The sequence below is a fragment of the Diadema antillarum genome, unplaced genomic scaffold, assembly GCF_040938485.1.
Source record: "Diadema antillarum isolate AM-2024a unplaced genomic scaffold, OU_Dant_1.0 scf00000071, whole genome shotgun sequence".
Classification (NCBI taxonomy): domain Eukaryota; kingdom Metazoa; phylum Echinodermata; class Echinoidea; order Diadematoida; family Diadematidae; genus Diadema; species Diadema antillarum.
The window spans coordinates 12778799-12796068 of NW_027270960.1; the positions used below are offsets into that span (position 1 = coordinate 12778799).

Genomic DNA, 17270 nt, shown 5'->3' on the forward strand with positions numbered 1-17270 from the left:
TTATTATGGCTCTCATTTACATGTACATTGGTGATACTGATATGCTATATTCATAGATGAGCTGAAATCAAATGCCTCTTATTATCTTTCTCTCCCCCTCTTGCTGTGCAGGTCCACAAAATCGCAAAGAATAAGAGGAGCTTCCAATACTCTACGGCTGAAAGTAAGACTTTTTTCCTTCTCATTTTGACTTTATGCTTTTTTATGCCTCCGCCACGAAGTGGTGCCGGAGGCATTATGTTTTCGGGTTGTCTGTCCGTCCGTCCGTCCGTCCGTCCGTCCGTCCGTCCGTCCGTCCTTCCGTCCGTCCGTCCGTCCGTCCTTCCGTCCGTCCGTGATGAATTTTGTGGACAGGGTAACTACCAAAACCTTTTGAGGTATCCTAATGAAACTTGGCATGTATGTGTATTAGGGGGTGAAGTTGTGCCTATCAACTTTTGGGTGCACATGCTCAAGGTCAAAGGTCAAAAGGTCAAGGTCAAATGATTAAAATTTCACTATTTCCCCCATATCTATGCAATGCCTAAAGATATTTTCTTGAAACTTAGTGTATACATGTATTACCCAATTAAGATTCTCTGGTGAAAGTTTGGGGTCATGAGGTCAAAAGGTCAAAGGTCAAAAGGTCGAGTAAAGTGTTAAAATTTTACTTTTTTCTCTGTATCTTGGAAATTGTTCAAGGTATCTTCATGAAACATAGTCTATATGCATGTACTGACTGGCAGTGGTTATCTAGGGAATTCAGGGTTCATTGGGTCAAAGGTCAGGGGTCAAAGGTCAAGGCAATACTTCAAAATTTTACTATTTTCCTTATATTTATGCAATGCCAGCAGGATTATTTTGTTTAACTTGATGTATGCATGTATAACCCAATAGAAATTATCTGGGATTTTTTTTTTTTGCCAAGAAGGTCAAAGGTCAAAAGGTCAAAGTGAAAGTGCTGAACTTACTTCTTTCTCCATATCTCGGAAGTGGCTCAAGTTATCTTGAAACTTAGTACATATTTATGTATGTTCTGCCTGACAGTGATTCTCTTATAAATCAAAGGCCAGATGAAAATGATAACAATTTACTGTTCAATACAGAAATTGCACTTTTTCCCCATACCTTGAAAATTACTTGGTGCATAAACTTATGAAAGGGTCAAAGTCAAGTTAAAGTTCTTAAATCCCCAAATACATGCTCTCCTCCAATTCATCCAATTAAATATACATGTGTAGGTCAAGGAAGGTAAACATTCAATACATTTGTGACGAACATGTCATTTTGATATTTTGCCAATTTTGTGAAAATGTAATCACACATTGTCCACATGTACCTGGTACTATAGACCCATTAGGAGAATCATGCATTATGGCGGAGGCATACCAGTCGCCATAGCGACATTTCTAGTTTCTCTTCTAGATCATCTTTTGGATTGTGTACGAGGGGGAAGGAACTTGTTTCATCTTTAATATGAGTTTCTCAAAGGAAGAAATTAGCTTTGTGTTATTAAAGTTTTAAAAAAATTGAATCAGCAGTTAGGGACTATGACTAATTCCAAGAGAAATGTTTTAATGGTGAACAATGTTTGGGTAAGTGTTTTTGTTTTAGTCATTAGTTTGTTAGGAGAGTCTGTAATTTACTGCATAGCAGTGCTGTTTTCATGATATGGGAGATTGATGTGAATTCTTCCCTTGTTTTGCCCCACCACAAACAATTGAATGAAGTACAGTGTCTGCGGTTAATACAATGTGGTATACACGTCAGCGAAGAGGGAAACAATCACAAATAGTTTACCACGTCATTACACAAATTTCACCCCTTGTAGAGGAGTAATACCTGATTGATATCATTTAACAAGTATTGCATTGCTATGATACGCATGTTTGGCCATTTTAAATCTAGTGTCCTGAAGGCCCATCAGACTTGGTGTAGTGAAGTCTTCAACCTATAAGTATCTTTGTTTTCAGCATTACATGTTTTAGAGCATCTTGGAAACATTCATCATCTGCATTTGTAGTGCATTGCTCAATCAGTAGTAAAGATATTTGTCTGTACAAAACTGGACTTCCTTTTAGGATAAAATGTTGGGTATCACACTACAGCACCATACTGCTAGTACCTACAGTATGTTGATCTGTATGTTGATGTAAACTTGAAGTGGTTTGCACATATTGAACAGTTTATTCAGTACGGTAGCTCATTCAACCACTGCCAAATTTCTTGTGTATCTTTGAACAAATCACAGCAACTGGAACTGAGAGAGAATCATGCCGTTGTGCTGAGTTGACAGTAGTCTACAGTGCCAGACCCGACTGAGAGAGGAGGAATGAGGCCTGTATACTCTCACCATCTCTGCTGGGTTGACCAAGCCAAGGAAGGTTTCTATGCCCCTCAGCAAACCAGCCATTTAACTTCTCTGTGCCATTCAACATCCTGAAGGTGGTAACATTACATAAGATGACTTTCATACTTGGTAATGGTAATCTCAAATTCTCACTTCCTTCACTGTGATGTGTACCTTAGTGTTAAAAACAGAAGAAAGAAGGTGTTAGAGTGTCTTCCAGTTCAGTGCTACAAGAAGCATGTAAACTTCACATACCAGCTGTGATTTGTAGAACATTGTGATGAAAGGCATCCTCTTTCTCGCTGCACTGTCTATGGAGTAGAATCTAGTGCTTTACTACAGGTATGGAGGAGGTATCAGATAGTCTGCAAACCTAGGCAGAGATTGGTGGACAGACAGAAGACAGGGAAGTATGCCTTGTAGCTGTTTGTCAGAAATCTTGGATAGATCCGAGAAGAAGTCAGTCTGGGGAAGAGAATAGATGCAAATAATGTGTATCCTACAGCAAAGATGTCATAACGTGAAGAAAGTATTTAAAAGACTCTAATGTAGAAATGTACGACTGATGATTGTGACTTTCATGGAACAGGCCACCAGTGTAGGGAGGATGTGTCCAAAAAGCTTGCAGGTGTTGCCCTTTGGCATGATGCCAAGTTGAATCCATTCATGTTTTTTACCTGCTGTGGTCAGATGAGTTCTCTCTTTACAAGATTGCTGTCAATTCAATCTTGAAAGGTACATTGGTACTAAACTGTACATTAAACTCTGCAAAAGTATTGCAGGGGTATGCATGTTAATCATTTTCAGTTCAATGTTTGTGAGGTATAACAGGTTACCGGTACATGCTAACAGTATTCATTGTTTTGTTTGAAGGGTATTATTGATTGGCGACCTGAAGTGACCGGTCAGATCACCGGTGCCATCACTCACTCCACTACAATGTACCAAGGCTATGGGATTGATATTGGCTTCCATACTAAGTTTAGTGCTGCTTCATTAGTAATCATACAGTGCATTCTGAGTTAACTTCACTCAATGTTCATGTAGTGTAAAGGTATGTTGCATAAAGTTTTCACACTGATGACCTTGTGTATTGCAGTGAAATATGTTTCCTTCATTATGAAAAGAGACTCACAGAGCTTTTTGTAGAGGCAACCCTGCTGTCATTTTAATATTGTTGCTGTATGTGTAACGTTATAATTAGTCAGGGTGACAGCAGAGCTGGCAGTGAGCTTTTCAAAAAGGAGTTGTAGTGATGATTGTCCCTCAAGTGTCAAACCAAACTCTTGTAATAGTCGTGCACTGGTAGTAAAAGGGTTAGCATAATTTTCTTTCAATGAATCAAAGGATTACATTAGTTCTACTTAATGTCTTCTGTTTCTCTGCTGGCCCTTACAAATGTAAATCAGTGTGTGCTGAATGTATTCTGACTTGCACCTTTCTGGACCAATGCTTTCAAGTTTGAACTCTATGGGAATATGGGATTGCTAGAGTATTGTGCACCATCTTTCACAAATAGGTTTTTGCTCCAGAGGCAACTTTCAGTATTCACAGTGCCTTTAAGCCAGACATTTTTTTTTTGGTAGAATGCTGTGATGTTTGATTTCATGTCTTTAAAACTATTTCTTTTGTGTGATCATCTGTTCTTGGAGAAGAACAGTAATGAAATGAATTGTTAAATGAAGATGTAAATGCAGTGCAACTGAGTTTTTTCATCAGAATGCAATTGCAGCTCCTTCAAACTTCAGATCAGTGCCTGATTTGCATTTCTTCTAACTGTTTTTTTTCCCCACATGAACTACTGGACTGTCTGTTTGCCAGACACCCACCCAACATTCGGGATATCTCTTATTTTTGGAAGTGTTTGCTACGTTGTGCTGAAAATTTCTCAGTTGTTGTGTTGTTGTTGTTTTTTTTCAAAACAAACAAAAAAAGTTTTACACAAACGAATAAAAAGTGTGCTGCTTCACAAAACTTTTGAGGACACTTCAAGTGCCAAATTTGTAATGATCACTTTAACTGGTTACTTTGCAGTCCATGTTTCAGTTCTGCTGAAACCAATTTAAATCAAAGAAAATTTCATGTTGGATGACATAATTCTCCAGACAGATATGTGAGATGATGCATTGATATTGTGCTTCAATTGTTGAACATGGTTTCTGTCATGAGGAAAATGAAGAGATATGAAGATAGATTAATTGCTTAATAACTCATCATATTTACTGTTCAAATTGACTTCAACATGCTGACAGGTTCCTTTGCTGCTAACCAATAACATTAACCATTCCACTGTAACTCACTGACATAATCTTTTACCTGTCTCCAATGAGGTCTAAATGATAATCCAAATGAGTGATAGTGAAGGCAGATATGTGTGTATTACACTGACCAGTTATCTTATTTTGATTAAGATGAAGTCTAGCTTTAAAAAAAGATGATTGACAATTCATTGACTTTTTAGAGTATTTTTTAATTTGACCATTTGCAAGTATCTCCTCTATTTAATCTTGCAATGCTTTTATAGGTGTACCTGTATGAATACTTCCAGTCTTTCAAATTATGTGGATTACCTAGCTGATATTTTGGACAGAGCTCAGTGGAATTAATGATATCACCATTCTCATTTAGAAATAGTTAAAGTGCATTATAAACAAGACCTGATTGATACAATGTATGTGATTACCTCTTGTGTGTTTGAAATCACATTAGGTAATCTGCATCAAATACAAAAAACAAAAAGATTATTCAGACAAGAGTGTTAGCTGAATCTTAAATGGAACAAGGCATGTACATAATTTGACATTCAGTTCTGCTTCCAAGTTTTTACTTGTGATTCCCTTGATTGAGATATACATTTACAGACTTTCTTTGTTAACAGCAGGATGTAGGGTTATCAATGCATAGAAACTACTGTGTGAGCTATATGTGATTAACTTTTCTTTTAGTTCGTGTGTAGTGAATGAATGAAGGTCTAAAAATGTGCACTCTTTTTTTTTTTTATTAAGCCAGTGTAATTCATTGAATTTGCATGCTCCATGTAAATGTATAATTGTTTGCATATTGAAGTGACAATGTAAGTTTGTCATAAGCTGTGCATTATCATACCGCATTGGACTAGGCTCCTTGTGCACATTAATTCTTCGCACATTGTTAATATTATACCATGCGTGTGTGTTGTCATCTGCCTCTTTTTTATACATGTATGCCTCTTCTCAAGAGTCTTGCCACTTTTTTTGTATTTGAAAATTTTTGAGTGGTTTTCGTCCGTCCATTTGAATACAAAAGTCAGTTTGATGCAATGTTGTACAGATAATTTTATGTGTGTGTATATGGATGCACACGAGTCAGGGGAAGGGGGAAATATAAATGAGTGACATATATTTTGGGTTCCCATGTGCTATGTCTATGTTTTGTTTTTGTTTTTTCTATTGTCATCCCATAGACATTGGAAGAGTAGACATTTTTGCTAAGCGCATATTGGAGCTAGCACACTATCTTGTTTATCACAGGAATGTGAGAGTTGTGGGGCCTGTTTCATAAAGATTGAGCTAAGTTGCAATCAATCGCAAATTGCGTTTCATAAACAACTTTGCGTTTGATCGCAAGTAATGCTCAATCTACTGACAGTTTGACTTGATTTTTCTTGAAATCAAGGGTAAGTGTCTTTATGACACATTGCTCAGTTCAATGAGTTATGCTCAATAAATCGAGCGTAAGATGAATCACAACTCTTTATGAAACAGGCCCAAGAGCTTAAAGGGATCGTACAGTTTTGATTGAGACCTAATTTCAGGTTTCTAACATTTTTGGTGAGATAATGAGAAACCTCTTATGAAATATGAAAGAGCATGTAATTCTATGAGGAATTCAACGTTTATTTGATGAAAATTGGTTTTGAAATGGCTGAGAAATCCAAAAAAGAGCAATTCTAATAAAGTGTGGGACCCACACTTTATTACGATCGCTTTGTTTTACCTTGTTTTTGGATGTTTCAGTCATTCCAAACCCAATTTTCATCAAATAAACTTTGAATTCCTCTTAAAATGGTATGCTCTGTACTACATTTCATAAGTGTTTTCTTGGTATCTCACAAAAAGTTAAAGCCCAATTCTCATCTCCACCAATACTGTACCATCCCTGAAATCTCATGTCAGATTGTTTTACTCTGCCCAAAATACACTTTTCAGACTGTTTGGCATTTCATATGCATTGAAATGTTCACAGTTGTATTTACTTCAGACTTTTTTTATTTAAGATTTTATCAAACATTTTTTTTTTCTATGAGTGTATTCACCCCTGTCTATTGACTTCTTTGACCGTATATTCTATTTTGCAACATGCATTTTTAGTTTCTTGAATTTCCATGTTCTTCATTTAATGTAAAGTACAGGAATATCTTCTGTCCATTTCTCGAGTGCATTGTGCTAACTGGTTCCTGTCTGCTAATAAGCATGACCAGCAAACTTCCTTGGAGTTCTGATTGATTCTTCCATTACTACACTGATTTAACACAGGGTTGATGTCTTCTTGGTTATCAGTGTGTGAGCGTCATGCCATTTAAATTCATACAATATTTCGCAGAATTGATGTTTCCGGTCGTTGACTTTACTTTAAATCATCAGTCACTGTCTCTTAGTATGCTTTGTAGATTAGGATCTGAAATACATGATTCATCATCACAGTGATTTTTACAGATATACCTGATGTGTCTTCATGTTTGATGAGTGATGAATAACCTTGAGGTAAAACTGATAGTCCTAAGCAAAAATGAAAACAATAGTGGATTCAAGTAGGCAGGTTTTAAGGAGTGTCCTAGTCTCTCTGAGATTGTTTATACAGTCCTGTATTCTATCTTGCATTTATTTCAATGTTGAGAGATCAGTGGTACAAATAACTAACTACAAATTATACAATATGAATGTGAAATCTTTGAAGTTGTCAACAAGAAGATATTGCAACAATGTAAAGTCAAAAGTAACAATGCACCTCTAAACCTTAAACCTTATAGTCAGTGAATTTATTTGATCACGTGAAATTCTCTCTCGCATTTTATGAATATTACTACAAGCCTCTGACTGGAAGAGAACATTCCTTAACAAGTGTCATTCCATATGTTCTACTTCCTGTTAGAGCTTTGATATGACCAGTCAAAATCAAGCCATATGTGCATTATGTCATAACCTTGAGTCTTGTACACACCTCTTTAATGTAAACCACCATTATTCATTTGTCATTAGAGATAAACTATCAATAATTATTTTAAATTTCTTGTTATAATGATATCTGTGACAGAAATTTACTATAGTGAAATTTGTTATACTTTTTGATATGTAGATGATTTTTATTTTCAGGGAAAGCGGTTGAATCTATTCCAATTTACAAACGAAAATGTGGAGAATCAGAAGAAAATATATCTTTTATCCTATGTAAAGCCATGAGATATTGCCTTATCTGACTGTCTTATTTCATTGTGTCCTTCGATCATGTGTAACCATGCTAATATAGCATTTTATCTCCCATCTTTATCCACTACTCAGTACATATCTACAGTATTACATTATTAACTACACACAATTCCACACACACATATATAATTATATATATATATATATATATATATATATATATATATATATATATACATATATATATATATATATATATATATATATATATATATATATATATACATATATATATATTGTATATATATACAGTGGACTCCCCTTATAACGAAGTCCTCGGGACCGGCAGTTTTCTTTCGTTATAACCAAATGAATAAACAATATAAATACATAGAGTTGATAATGTTGCGGCCCTAAATTTTACTTCGTTGTAACCGGAATTTTGTTATAACCGTGTTCATTATAACGGGAGTACACTGTGTATATATGTATATATTTATATATATATATATATATATATATATACAGCTGTATGCATTATGTATGTATATGTACAGTGTACATACATAATGATACTTGTAGTCCGAGTGTTGGTACCAGTACAGAAAAGATGGCAAAGTAGGGTGGTAATGCATTACAGTCCAACAGTGTTATTTATTCAGACCAAATTTTCGATGAATACATTCGTCTTCCTCAGGGTCGACAATAACAATTATCATTGTTAGATGAATAAGAAGGGGGGAAAGTTCTAGTGAAGGATGAAATAACACCAGACTTTCATAACAACATCAGCCTGTTCATCCAACGTTTAAATCCATCAAAATGTTTTACGAAATTTGTTGATAAACACAGGCATCTACACTAAAATTGAATAGGGCCTATAATATTATGTCTGTTGTCTTCTTCCGTGGCTGTATTACATCAGTCTCAGAAGATTGTAGTATTACAATATAATCCTACCATGAATATAGGCTAGACAATGATACTCGTTCACTAATTTGTGATATGTAGTGAAACAACAGCAACAACACCTCTTCATCGTCATCATCTTAGAAACAATGCAATTTCAAATTTCCAATGACAGGTTTATGTATTACGTCATAACCAACTTTGGCGTAGTACGCGGTACTGAGTTAGTGCGCGCACGTCTGTTGGGAGGAGACACTTGCAAATCAACACACACAGATTGATTGTCATTCCTATGAAAGTGAAATTTTTGCAAAGATAGTAGCATTCTTCATCTTCGCAGTGAATCTAGGCGAGATGGCGTGGCACTTCAGAAAATAACATCGGCTTAATGTCCGGATTTATGTCCAGGATTCTTGAGTTATGACTCGGAAAGATTTCTAGCACACGGATCACCAAGCACATTGTACAGTTTTGAAGTGTTTGAAGTTTAACACCATGGATCCGTTATTTTTATTATCCTGGCTGACCGTCATTTTTACGGTCTACATGTATTTATCCGGCATGTGAGTATATTTCCGTTTCACATCTTGATTAGAAAGATTCATCTTTTCAAACTCACCAACGTATGTGTGTTCTGTTGTAATGGTATTTCTTTTTTATCAATCATCTAGATGTTATTCGATCAATATCATATGGACTGTACGTTAGCAGGAAAATCGCCGTCTTTGTCGTTGTAATGGTTACTATGATTATCAGTATAATAATATGATCAAAAACCATTAACTTATAACATGAAGACCTAGATGACAGTGTACAATGCCCGTGCCATTAGCACTCGGCGGCTGCATCTTGATGAGAAGCCGTTCACCGCACCATGGTTATTTAGTGTCCTGGCAAAACATAGTATCAACTACCGAGGTCCTGGCTCGTAGTGGCCTTCCTAGCAATGTTCACTCTGCTCCGACGGCACTGACTGGGGCATGTCGATCGAATGAAGGATAGCCTCATACCAAAACCAACCAACCAACCAACCAGCCAACAAACAAAAAACGAAACAAAACAAAACAAAACAAACAAAACAAACAAACACACACACACACACACACACACACACACATCCTCTGCAAATCATGTCAATACGGAGATCTGGCATCGGCCAACCTCAACTGCGATACTTGGATATTGGGAGGAGATATCCGAAGAGTCGTTGGAGGGTCTTGGAGCTGACCGGATGAGAATGGAGGAGTACCTTATCAACCAGTGTCACAAGTCAAGGGAGGAGAAGGTGATGATTGCAGCGGCAGGCAAGAATGCCTGACAGGAGAAAGAGCACCAAAATCATTCCAACAGACCATTACGACCAAAATCACACTGAGAATGATCGCACAAAAGAAACAATCAACTAATGTTCAGGCGGTTTATTAACAGTGATATTGTGGGTACAGACTGGTAATCGGTTTCACATCAGTACAATAATGATCAATAGAAACAATTATACAACAGTAGTGGAATCACTTACACGCATTACAGCATATTCTTAGTCACAAGGTTCATACAGTCCCCTGGTGATGTCCAAATACGATGTTCGATGCACGGGTGAATGGTCCTTGATGCACCGATGAATGATTCCTCCGACGTAAATCCAGAGGCACAGGTTACAATAGTCCGCGTTATAAATCCAGGGTATATGTCCACAATAGATCCACGGTATAATGTTCACAGTGAAATGTGCAGAATCCAACGTTATGACGACCACGTCCAGTCGATGCGTTGAATGATGATTCGCTCAATAATGTTCAGCTAGGAATCCAGCCCGTCACAGCTTCGCCGTAACAATGTCCGTTGACATTAAAATGGAGTCTATCTCCAATGTAGGCAAATTAATTATCTGCAGGCAAAATGTCTCCCAGGCCTTATCTCCACAAACATAACAGGTCAGCAGGTAACACAGGACTGACTATAACAAGTCGCTTCAGAGCCAGAAGTGACGTAACTCTCAGAGCAGAGGTGTTGGGTACTCTGCCTACTGCAGAATTTCTCTGGCTTATATACTATCCATTCAACCCCTTCTAGCACATTCTGTAATTCTCTCCAACCTGGGGCCACACACCTGAACATACTAGCAAGTCCTAGTTCCAGGAATCCTGGATGACTCACTGCATAACATCATTGCCAAAATTAACTACCAATCACATTGGGCTACAGGGACAGTGCCTCACTCAGCCAAACATGTAAGCACTTCCTAGAACATTCTGGAATGGGTGAAATCATTCTAGTATTGAGTGAGTTATAATGTATTTCCTGTTACATGCATGTACTGTATAGCTACATTGTATACCACCTAGAAAATTCTCCACTGATCTGGTCAGCCTGTGTACATACACATAAAAACAGCCATGCATACAGTACATCATACATGTACATAACTACTAGTGGGTACATTTGTGACACCATAATATTATGTCTGTTCACATCGAAATAAATAAATAAATAAATGCCGCTCCAACCCAGCTGACAGCAATGTACTACCAACTGCCATTCTTGGCCAACAGACCACCCCCCCCCCCCCCCTCCCGCCAATGCAAACTACAGGATTTTTTTTTTTTTTTGGTGTGTGTGTGGTTTTTTTTTTTGCTTAATAGTATAACGTTCTATAATATATGATATCAAAGTAATATTTCTTTAAAAAGAAATCCACTCCAAAATTTCAATTGAAATTCATAAGAAAGAGAAAGTGCAAAAATGATTAAAATCGGATAAGAAATAAAGAAGTTATGACATTCTGAGATTTCAATATTTTTCGGAAAACACTTATTTGACCAGTCGTTATGAATATTCAAATCAGCAAGTGGATGATGTCATCCTCTCACAATTATATTATTCATGTATACAAATATGACTAAAGGCACATATTTCAGCTGTATAGTTAATATAAAACTTGCCCGAAAACGACCCAAAATAAAAGAGAACAAATGCTACCTCTGATATATTTTGGTATGGGAGTATACTTTTACCTCTATTAGCTAAAATTAACAATTTTTCCCAATTTTACTATACAACATACATAAAAAATTGTGAATTGAATTTTCATAGGGACGCGTCAAGAAATAGTTTCTGAAAATGTGAAATTTCAAAATGGTATATTTTTCTTTTTTTCATATTCGATTTTTGTCAGGTTTTTGTTGTTGTTGTTGTTGTTGTTGTTGTTGTTGTTGTTGTCTTTCTGTCGGGGTTTATCTATTTCGTGGGTGGATTTGCTTTTTAATGAACATGCTCTACGCCTGTCACACGGTCACCTCCTGTCTATTGGTCACATCAAGCACTGTGATATAAGACAAACATGTACGGAGCTGAAATGACAGTTTACGCGTTTTGCAACATGATAGTTGTTCAGGTACTATTCATGGATTTGTTCTAAACCTGTTATTCTTATTGTTGTTTGCCTTTCAGCTCAACATGCACCCTCCTCTTCCGGTCTAGGTCCTCATCAAACATCTCTTTTGTTCCCTTCATCACCACAGCAGTCAAGTAAGTTCGGCAGGCAAACAAACACAATAAAAGTATTTTAAAAAAAAGGAAACACGTAATTTCATCTTTGAGAGTAGATTGCGTTTATTCACATAATAATACATGTATGTATGTCCATTTTTTCTTGAATTCGGCTGTTCTGACCCGCTAGTCATATCACCGCCATGCAAAGTTTCCAGCCGTTAAACTTTTGTTTTATTCAATAAATCACATTTGTTTCATCATTACACCTCAAGACCGTCTTACTGCACCCAAGTACTCCAGAGCTGATCCTGCTCTCCAACGCTACTTCTCTCATTTATTTAACAATAGATCCTAAAGTGTGCTTTACTCTTGGCAATTTAGTATTGTGTGTTCCTTGTCTTCAATAAACATGATTCGTGTCATACATAAATAAATAGTAGCAAACAGATATAAATGAACCTATCCGGGTGCGGTTCCTGCTTGTCATTACTTAATCTTTCACTTATTGCTATGTTCGTATAATAATCATACCAATCATAATGTCTACTCTACTGCCCTCTATCGCTTTATGTTTTGTAATCGCCAAATAGGTTCCACAACTGTTATGTTGAGATCAAAACCGATGCACTTATCTTCAATCTACACTATTCCATCTCTAATCGGTTCATCTCAATGTTCAATGTTATTTCATATCCCATGCCCAGTACCTCCGTATTGTGTTAATTTCTGCATCACTCCATGTATGTGTTATACAGACTACAAACAATGTCGAAAGCTTCTATAGATCTGGCGTCCTATGACCTCCCTTGTCACATTTTGTCACGCCTGTACAGTGCACTCCCGTTATAACGAACACGGTTATAACGAAATTCCGGCTACAACGAAGTAAAGATTAAGACCGCAACACTATCCATTCTTTGTTGTTGTTTTTTATTGTTTATTTGTTCGGTTATAACGAAATTTCGATATAACGAAAGAAAACTGCCGGTCCCGAGGACTTCGTTATCCAGGGAGTCCACTGTGCTGTACATTTGTGTATGTCTTTCAGTCTGTCTGTCTGTCTGTCTGTCTATATCTGTAGACCTATGTTTTGTGTTATTCTGTGTGTTTTACTCTTTGTTTCTGTCCTCTTTCATCAAGTATTATGATGTGGCTCTGGTACGGGTTTCTCTGCCTCGATACAGCCATTATTATTGTTAACATCATGGGTCTCACAGTGCAGCTCATCTATATCTCTATCTACATCTACTTCCGGGAAGCAAAGGTTAGGATGAACTCTTTGCTCTTACAGTAGCCTACATGTATCTTTCACAAACTCTGATTCCCCAATTCTATATATAGGAGATGAAATGTATCCTCCTCCCTTTAGGGAACGTAAAGGTAACAATGTGTGTGTATGGGTGGCTGGGGGGGGGGGGGCGAGGGTACTCGTTTAATAATTAGTATTCTGATGTGTGATACCTTGTGTAAAAGGCGCGTAATAAATCGTCATACAAAAGAAATATGAGTGCAAATTAACGCAGATTCCAGGAATACTTTGGATTGTAGCTCATGAACTGAAACTTGGCAAAACATACAGATGATACGGTACATTGCGTCCATGCATAGTCTACGCATAGTTGATCTGGTGAGATTGGTCAGTGGTGTCTTTATATTACAAAATTGTGTTGGTTTCTATATAAGAAATATGGAAAAAAAAGTATTGTGTCGATCAGTTCATAGAAAGTCGGGGAGAGGGTCAAGAGAGACAGAGAGAGAGGGGGGAGGGAGGGAGAGATTGACAGGAGGAGAGGGCGTTAAGGAGAGATGGAGAGAGAAGACAGAATATGAAAGGAATAGCAACATATTGAAGCTTTATAGTTTTGTTCAATTTCGGCTAGTTACGCCCTATTCAGCTAACCATTGCTGGCGTAGCCTTTATGGTGGGTCTCTACATCTACGTGTCCGAATTCGTACCGACGAGGGCGTCCTCCCGTAAACAAGTCGGTCTCATAGCCAGCATCGTGACTATCCTCATGTACATCTCCCCTGTGTGCGACATAGTGAGTATACTAATAACCTAGCTATCAAATGATCACTTACGGCAACAACGTATAAATGTACCCCATGACAGGCGTATTCAGATTTTGTGCAGACCTATGTTTGACAACCAGAATTTTGTCCCTGCCGACCCGTGCCCAGAAGGAAACAACACTAAGACAGGAATTAATAGGTCAACTGAGTGACTCGTTACCAGGTTTTAAAGAAGAAGAAGAAGAAGAAAAAAAAAAAACATGTCGAAACCAACCTGTCCCGGGCCTTATTACTTTAACAAAGGTTGCATTTCTAGACGTTACCTTACTGACACAAGAAATGTTCAATCTTGATGAGTTAATGAAGGCCTAATATTCCAGTACGACTTGTGTAAATATCAAAGGAGCCTACGAACAATCCAGACTTTTACATTTGCACAACTTTAAATTGCTTACACTTGGTACAGAGATTCAGAATTTATAGTGATTGGGATGAAGAATAAAGAATATTTTCAAACTTTCTAACAAATCACAATGAATAAGGATGATGATGTGGCAGCTTTACAACAAGTATGCATGCGAGTGGGGGCTCAAAGGAAGCAGAACAAAAGAAGCAGACATGCATAAATTCCTTCTTAAGAAAACGGTATTGTAATGAAATAACATCGCTACATTTTTTTTTAAAGTATGTGAGCCCCCTATGTCACCATCCTCGTTCAGTGTAATTTGTTTTGGACTTTTCAGAGTATTGATCTCTGTGCTAAGGACCACAATAAATTCCACAGAAACAATAATGTACATGGAACTGTCGATTCATGTACTATATGCTGTGAAATTATCAAAATCGTTTGGACTTACCCTTTAATATACTCACAATTATGTTTATAAGTTTAATGGCAATGATTGTTATAATGATAATAATCACGGTAAAAACAAAACTACTGACAAAATACATAATATCAAAATAACTATAATGATAAATTCCTAGTAATGATAAGGACAAGAATGATTATAACAGAATTGACACAAAAAAAATGATGATATGCAGTACAATAGGCCTATATAATTATTGTAAATTTCTCCTGAGCACAATGTAGCCACCAAAGGTGTTAGTTGTGTTCTATAAGAACCCAACAAAAAATCGCAGTCCGTTCAAATTTCCAAGCTTGAATGTCAATTTGGTGCTCAACGACAACGAAACAAAGCACAAAAATTAATTTTCCTATGGTTATTACACTTGTCATTGATTTTTAATATAATGTTACACATAGTTTATATAAAATCATGATATCTGCGACGCTCTCTAACGTCCTATCCGTGACAGGTGTACTGCATCCGGGTCAAATCAGCACGCACGATCTCAGTATCGATGTCGCTGGCTACCCTCTGTTCCTCCAGTCTGTGGTTAACCTACGGTATTCTACTCAATGACACCTTCATAGCGGTGAGTTCACCCCTCTTCTTCCCGTGGCATCGGCTATTAGAGTAGGCCTACTCCGTGAGGGCCGGGAAGCATGACATTACCTTGATTATGTCATTACATGTCATTAGCTGAAATTTGCTTTTGCATTTGTCTTTGTTTGTTTGCTTGTTTGCTTCTCTGTCTGTTTTCTCCAAACATTGCAAGTGGCAGTATCCTTTGTAGGGCTCCAGACATTGTCAGATGCCCGGATTTCATTTTAAGATTTCACCCAAAAATTCGTACAGTCATAGATAAAAATTTAGACGTGAAAACCGTTCTATGAATTTCATTGAAATTATTATTGTTTTGTTGTTTTTTTATCTCGACGTTGCTTAGCTCGAAGGATATTCTGATGTTACTTTTAAACGAAGAATTCAGTCACATCAACCTAAATTTTGTGATACATATACCGATATCCAAATTTAGAGAATACTTTATATACATGTACTAGATGTTTAAACGAGGGCTTCCAAGTACAAGTTCCGGTTACTATGTAATTATGAAAATATAACTGACTGTACAGATAGATAAGTGGTGATTTTTTGACGTCACAAATGGGACGAACGCTGGGACCAGCCCGCAGAAATGGTCTGAAGTCATTGAAGCCTTTGCAATTGATTTCATTTTCTTCGTTATTTTTTAAAATTAATTTGGTGGGGGGTGGGGAGCGAAGACAGCACCTCACTGACGGAAGATTATAAATCATAAGATGAACCATAAATTTACCTTACCGTGCTGTAGCAACGTCTCGTTCCATTCCCTCCCTCCCTCACCATGCAGCTACCAAACATTCCCGGTCTTCTCAGCAGCGTGTCCCGCCTCATTATCTTATGGAAGTTCAACGGAGCTGGCCGCCTGCCTGCAGTCCCAACCTTACACACCCAGCCCGCTTAATCTGTTCCCGTCAAGCCATAGCCAGACTGCCCATCCCGTTCCGTTAAGGTACTCTGACTTGCTTAACACTTACCGGTCGCGGTTCGAACCTATAGACAGTCGATCTTGCAGATGAAAAGTACCGAAAGTGAAGTGAAGAAAAAGTGAAGAACCCTTCATGGCAGATTCTGAGATCCTCAGATTTACTACACCACTCTATTATCTTTGCACTTTTATCTTTCCATTTAACGCTTTCCTTTTTTATAATTTTCTGCGAGAGTCTGCATGTGACTGTTGGGAACCTTACTGACATTTCATTGTTATGCCATGTGTATGGTCTTCTTTGCGATGAAGATGTGGTGTACTTCATATATTTCATATTTATTTTATGCAAACCTAAGGACATTTTGTTTTGATGAAAAATTACTTTGTTTAGAAAAAAAAAACAAATATTCAAATATACAGATGGTCAGGGGTGTACAGGTTCTAGAAGTTACATTATGGTATAGTTGTACAGAAGTATGCATAAGTAGAAACATTAAATGCAATAATAGTGCTCACGACCACATCGCTAACGATAACTATCACATTGATATAATACAGCACTGATGATGATATTAACAGTGACGTGACATTAGTCATATTTTTAACTATTGCAGTATATTTCATAGTCACCATTATCATTGCTGTCTTCATTGCTATCGTCATACAGTGCTTTACTGATATTGACAACATATTCAGAGTGGAGAAATACAAAGTGTCTAATGCATTTAGTGAACATGATTAAT

At 37.1% G+C, this 17270-nt stretch overlaps 2 protein-coding genes across 2 annotated transcripts in view; both read left to right on the forward strand.

The window, feature by feature from the left end:
• Nucleotides 1–9961, forward strand: part of LOC139717109 (uncharacterized) — a 52707-nt gene extending 42746 nt beyond the window's left edge. The window contains exons 18-19 of the mRNA XM_071628614.1: nucleotides 112–163; nucleotides 9836–9961. Coding sequence (XP_071484715.1) covers nucleotides 112–163; nucleotides 9836–9961 — 178 coding nt within the window. The remainder of the gene's footprint in view (nucleotides 1–111; nucleotides 164–9835) is intronic.
• Nucleotides 9962–13282: 3321 nt separating this feature from the next.
• LOC139717110 (sugar transporter SWEET1-like) lies at nucleotides 13283–16503 on the forward strand. Its single transcript, XM_071628615.1, has 4 exons — nucleotides 13283–13399; nucleotides 14016–14177; nucleotides 15472–15591; nucleotides 16390–16503. Exons 1-4 carry the CDS (start codon nucleotides 13283–13285, stop codon nucleotides 16501–16503), a joined length of 513 nt encoding a protein of 170 aa, XP_071484716.1.
• The last annotated feature ends 767 nt before the right edge of the window (nucleotides 16504–17270 follow it).

Excerpts from the sequence above, each read along its gene's own strand:
- LOC139717110 (XM_071628615.1), top strand. The coding sequence starts at position 13,283 with ATGTGGCTCTGGTACGGGTTTCTCTGCCTCGATACAGCCATTATTATT. Across the intron at positions 13,400-14,015 it reads TCTACTTCCGGGAAGCAAAG|TTACGCCCTATTCAGCTAAC; the intron begins GTTAGGATGAAC and ends AATTTCGGCTAG. Across the intron at positions 15,592-16,389 it reads TCAATGACACCTTCATAGCG|CTACCAAACATTCCCGGTCT; the intron begins GTGAGTTCACCC and ends CTCACCATGCAG.